At 42.7% G+C, this 5,799-nt stretch overlaps 1 protein-coding gene across 1 annotated transcript; it reads left to right on the top strand.

The window, feature by feature from the left end:
• Nucleotides 1-785: 785 nt before the first annotated feature.
• Nucleotides 786-4,166, top strand: TCHHL1 (trichohyalin like 1). Its single transcript, XM_004776668.3, has 2 exons — nt 786-929; nt 1,417-4,166. The coding sequence occupies exons 1-2, from the start codon at nt 792-794 to the stop codon at nt 3,985-3,987; spliced, it is 2,709 nt and encodes a 902-aa protein (XP_004776725.1). The 5' UTR covers nt 786-791; the 3' UTR covers nt 3,988-4,166.
• The last annotated feature ends 1,633 nt before the right edge of the window (nt 4,167-5,799 follow it).

Consider the following 5,799-nt stretch of genomic DNA (forward strand, 5'->3'; position numbering starts at 1 on the left):
GGTTCACTGAGCCCTGTCTTTTTGGTAAAAACATGTTGCTTCCGGGGTGCCTGGGTGGCTCAGTGGATTAAGCCTCTGCCTTTGGCTCAGGTCATGATCTCAGGGTCCTGGAATTGAGCCCCACATCAGGCTCTCTGCTCAACAGGGAGCCTGTTTCCCCCTCTCTCTCTGCCTGCCTCTCTTCCTACTTGTGATCTCTTTCTCTGTCAAATATGTAAATAAAATCTTTAAAAGTAAATAAATAATAAAAACATGTTGCTTCAGCCTGCATATATAGGGATTGATTTTCTTGGCATTACTTCTCTTTTCTCCAGAAGCTTTACTAACTGTAAAAATTATACTTTCTTAAGAAGAGGAGTTAGACTGACCCAAGGTAGGAGAAAATGGGTAGACACTCTCAGTTAAGGCTGGAAGGATTGGTCCCATTCTCTTGACATCATTCGTGCATTTTAGTACTTATATTTGTGCTCTTTTTCCAATTCTTTTTGCAATAAAGCTTTCTCTGAAGACACGAGTGTCACTGTTTTCCACAGGATGGGATGAAGTGTCCCTTCTATACCCACCTGTGCCAGATCTGATCTCACCGACATTATCTGGTACAAAACTAAATCACTGTAATGCAGATACAATATCTTAACAGAGATAGATAGATAGACAGAACAGAACAGATGATGGCAGTGGAACTGTGGGAGAGACAGAAAAAGGATGACCTAGGTATCTCCTTCCTGAAGGTGTCTTCCTAGGAAATAAGATTTGTTTATTCTTTCTCACAGTCTACTGAGTTGGGAAAGATGGCTCGGCTCCTAAAAGATGTCCTCTGTGTAATCAAGACATTCCACAAGTATGCCCAGGAGGATGGTGACAAGGCAACATTGACCTGCACAGAGTTGAAACTGCTCATCCAGGGCGAGTTTGGGGACATTCTTCAGGTAAGGTATTCAGAGAGTTGTGGAAATTCTCCCCCACCTACCCTTTCTCCATAATCTATGCAAGATGGGCATAGGTGATCCCTGCCTATTTTACATTTGGCTATCAACTCTTGGCACTCACTGGTTTTGAACAACTTTTTTCAGTCTCAGCTCCTTACTCTGTGCAATTGCTTAATAAGTCTTACAAAGGAAAATAAGGTTTTCCTCACTGGGGCTATGCTTCAGCAAAGTAGGTTCTGAGAGGAGTCATGAGCCAGTATATATGGAAATACAACTCACAGTGATGTAAAAACTCCTTCTTAGCATAGCTTTCTGATAAAAAATGGCATCCAGAATCAACAATTTCTTCCTATTTGGGAAATTTCACTAGTTCCTGAGGAATAAGATTAAAAAAAAAAAAAAAAAGAGGATTCTTTGGATATATGCAGCCACTCAGGGTGCTTAACCACATATAAATAGCCTGATTTCTCACTGTGTTTTCCTGCAGCCACGTGTCATTCATGCTGTGGAGAGAAACTTGAACCTTCTGGATACTGACAGCAGTGGCACCATCAGTTTTGATGAATTTGTTCTTGCAATCTTCAACTTATTGAACCTCTCCTATCTTGATATACAATCATTACTAAAATCAGAACCAAGACAAGTGTCTAATCTAGAGGAGAAACCTGATGATATGGATCTTCAGGTGACCAGTGGCACTGGCCAGTGGACAGAGCAAATGCCACCAACTCAAGACAGAGCTGTACCTCCTTCAGGAATGACATCATCAGCTCAGTTCAACCCTACAGAAAGGGGAGCAGTTGGACACAATGGGGTTGAAAACACCAAGACTTGCAAACTGCCAGTGGAAGAACCTGGGCACAATGACCCTAAGAACCAACACCTGGAAGGAGATCAACAGAGCCAGGAGGTGGCCCAAGATGTGTCAGCAATGGGAGACAATGGGGCTCAACTTGAGACAAATAAGACAACAGCAGAATCAGAACAGACTGACAGTCCCACAAAGCAGGAGGAACAGGATAAGGAGAGTCCCATGGAGGGAGATAAACCAGTCAGGAAGCAAAGTATCACTAAGACAAGGGATCAATGTGAAGAACAGAAAGGGAACCTAAGAACACAAAGTTCTCCACCAGAAAAAACAACACAGAGGCCTTCCAAAGATCAGGAAGTTGCAACAGAAAAGGGTGTTAAGGAACATTCTAAAACACAAGAACTATCACTGCCAGGAAATTATGAGCCCAATTCAGAACCTGCTGACCTGCCAAAACAAGCTGCTGCCCAGAAACCATTGCAGACAGAGAAACTAACTGATCCTGAGGATGATGATAGAACATCCGTGACCCAAGGACAAGGAGAGGATGCTGACAGGACACCACCTGAGACAAAGAATCCAGCTGAACCTGGGGGTGATGGCAGAGCATCTGAGACCCAAGAACCAACAGCACAAGAAAAAGAACAAGAAACAAAGGACCTGCCTGTCCAAGGTAATAACAGAAATATTTCAGAAACACCTGATGTTAGGGCTATAAGGAAAGAGAGGAGAGGCCCTGAGGTCCATGGAACAGCAGAACAGGAAGAAAATGAGATAGAAATTCAGCTACTAACCCTGGAAGACCAACGACAGGATGGAAAGTATCAGGAACTCCAAAAGTCATCAAAAAAAAGGGATGCTAAAGCAGGTTCTAAAACACAAGAGTCGAGCTCAGAAGGAGGAGTTCAGAACCATCCGGAAATTGAAAGAATAGTCACCCCAGAAGAAGAGGCAAGACATGCTGAGGAAGGCACAGCAAAAGCACTTATGAGTAGCAAAAATGTCCCTGCAGCAGAAGGGGCATCAGGAGCAAGAGAAAGAACACAGGAATTAGCACCACTCAAGAACCAGTCTGGAGAGGAAAATAAGAGGGTCACCAAGACTCATGACAAGCCAGTCAAGGATGATGATGGTTACCAGGAAGAAGATCCCGAGCCCACAGTCACACAGAATAATGAGGGTTCTTCTGAAATTCCCAACAGCCTGACTCCAGAGGATGGTGATAACAGCTCAGAGACAAATGACCTCCCTGTGCAAGGGGATTCCCAGAATCAAGGAGACCCTCTCAGAGAGTCTGTGGAAAGAAGTCACAATGGTAACCCAGACACTGAGAAACAGGTAGCACTGGGTGAGGAAAGCAGAACTGAGGAGGATGTGGTGCTAGCAGTCAGAGTTGAAGAACAGGATAAGCAGCTCACTGAGGAACCAGAATGGGCTACCAGAGAAGAGCACAGAAGTCTGGGCTCAGGGACAAAAGGCCCAGGTCCAGCTATGTACCCCAATGGACATCCAGAGGCACAGGAGTCCACAACAAGAGGTGAAGACAGAAAGTCCCTAGAGGCAGACTTCACTGACCAGTTTTCCATAAAGCAGCTTCCAGCAAAGGAAGACAGCAGAAGAAAGCTAAAGGTCCAAGGCCCAAGTACCAAAGGAGAAGAAGGTAGGACACCAGAGACCCAGGATGCTCCAGTAAAAAATCTAGATGAGGACAATTCAGCATCCCCCAAAACACACCTTGAAAGAGAGGAACCTGCAACATTGGAAGAGGATGAAACCCCCCAAGAGTTGGCAGAAGCCAATGACCAACAAAATCCAGCCAAGAAAAGATATGATGTTTCAGTCCCCCAGACCAGACTTGAAGAGAAGATGCAGAAGAACCAAGAACCTTCTTTTGTAGAGAGGGGTACTGTCTATTCCAGTCCTCTGTACCAGTACCTGAAAGAGAAGATGCTGCAACAGAAGGAAATGACCCAAATGGAGCAGCAAAACCAAGCTCAGACAGCTAGGTCATCAAGCCCAGAGCTCCTCAACAACCAGTCAAGTGCACCCCTCACCAATGAGATCTCAGATTGTCCTATCATCTTCAGTGACAGCCAAGCATTACATTACACCAAGGAATGTCTCCCTGATGCAGATCCTGCTGATGCACAGCAAACATCAGCTTCCCTAGCCTCAGAAGATAAGCAAAGCTACCCTCAGGAAAAGAAACCAGTACTACAAAAGGAGGCAAGCACCAAAGAACGATGAATCATTATGATCCCAGGAGAAGTTCCTAGGAACTTCTTAACATCTCAACGTCCCAGACTTCTTCCCTCCCTGTCACCCTGAACGCTCACAAGCACACATTCAGATGCAAATTGATAATCCTTTAAATTCCCGATCTAGGGACCTGTGGGTGGCTCAGTCTGTTAAGCATCTGCCTTCCGCTCGGGTCATGACCCCAGGGTCCTGGGACAGAGCCCAGGACTCCCTGCTCAGCCCTGACCCCCCCTCCCTCTCCCTCTGCCCTGACCCCTTCCCCTGTTCCTGCTTGTGTGCTTTCTCCCCTCTTTCTGAAATAAAATCTTTTAAAAAATTTAAATTCCCGGGATGCCTGGGTGGCTCAGTTGGTTGGACGACTGCCTTCGGCTCAGGTCATGATCCCGGAGTCCCAGGATTGAATCCCACATCAGGCTCCCAGCTCCATGGGGAGTCTGCTTCTCCCTCTGACCTTCTCCTCGCTCATGCTCTCTCTCACTGTCTCTCTCTCTCAAATAAATAAATAAAATCTTTAAAAAAAAAAATTTAAATTCCCTTCCTAGATTTCTACAAAAGCAAATAAGAAAGTATTAATGGATCTTCTCATGAGACAGTTTTTCACAATTTACCTGTTACTAAAAATAGAAAATTTCCTTTCATATCTTTAACAGATGCCAATTTCTTTAATTGATTTGTTGGCTTCTTATAAGATGGCAATAGTGAGTATGAGACTCTGCAATACCACCTTATAATCATAAAATGTAATTAATTCATAGATGCAGATTATTCTGCTTCATGACATACCCTAACAGAGTTCAAGTTTATCCTAAAATTTATCCTTCAAGATAATCTCCGATATCACCATAATTCAAAATAATTATGACTTTCTAGCCCCCAATCTGAATAGATTCATGACTTTTTCTTAATGTCCAGGCGCAACTTAATCTATGCCATAGATTCGTTCATTTGTTCGTTTATTCATTCAGCAAAATTCTATTAAATCTCACTCCTTACACAGTGTTTTCAGAGTTTCTGGCTCAATTAAGCAATCAGAATATAAATCTAATGTATGCTTGATTCCATCAGAAGATCTTACTATCTACTAAGTCTACGAAATGTTTACCAATATGGTTTGCTGACAGCATTGTATCAAAAGTAGGAAATAAAAAACTTCATGATTAATATCTTTTATTAGTTCTTTTTGTTCCCTTTTATTCTCTACCTAGCCTTGGAAACACTGATCAGAAACAAAAACAATCTTAGATGATTTGTGGTTATTTTTAAAGACTGTAATTAGGGGCGCCTACGTGGCACAGTCCATTAAGCAGTCCACTTTTGGTTTTGGCTCAGGTCCTGATCTCAGGGTTGTACGAGCAAGCCCCACATGGGGATCTGTGCTGAGTGTGAAGTCTGCCTAAAGTTTCTCCCTCCCTTTCCCTCCAGCCCTCCCCCTGCACGCTCTCTGAAATAAATAAATAAATCTTTAAGTAAGTAAATAAATAAATAAATAAACAAAGGATGATGCCTCAGAGCTAATAATATCCCAGAAAAGGAAAAAAGTAGATATCATAAAAATGTTTCCTGAAATCAAAATGCCCCATCTCCCATTGCATCCTGCCTTTGAGATTCAATATTCTTCCACTTCATCTCATACTTCTTCTAGAATCTAAAATTCCCCTTTATATCCTCCCCCTCCAACATTTTCAGCTCTTTTTATTCTACTTTTTTTCATTTTTTTCTTTTTTATTCATTCTACTTTCAAACATGAATGAATATCCTTATTTAAATATATATGTGTATATCTATACATATATACATATA

The sequence above is a fragment of the Mustela putorius genome, unplaced genomic scaffold (genome assembly GCF_011764305.1).
Source record: "Mustela putorius furo isolate JIRA1106 unplaced genomic scaffold, ASM1176430v1.1 tig00000695_pilon_pilon_pilon, whole genome shotgun sequence".
Classification (NCBI taxonomy): domain Eukaryota; kingdom Metazoa; phylum Chordata; class Mammalia; order Carnivora; family Mustelidae; genus Mustela; species Mustela putorius.

What these genes read in the sequence shown, in the direction of transcription:
- TCHHL1 (XM_004776668.3), top strand. Translation starts at nt 792, where the DNA reads ATGGCTCGGCTCCTAAAAGATGTCCTCTGTGTAATCAAGACATTCCAC. An exon ending in AGTTTGGGGACATTCTTCAG is followed by an intron (nt 930 to 1,416) that starts GTAAGGTATTCA and finishes GTTTTCCTGCAG; the next exon opens with CCACGTGTCATTCATGCTGT.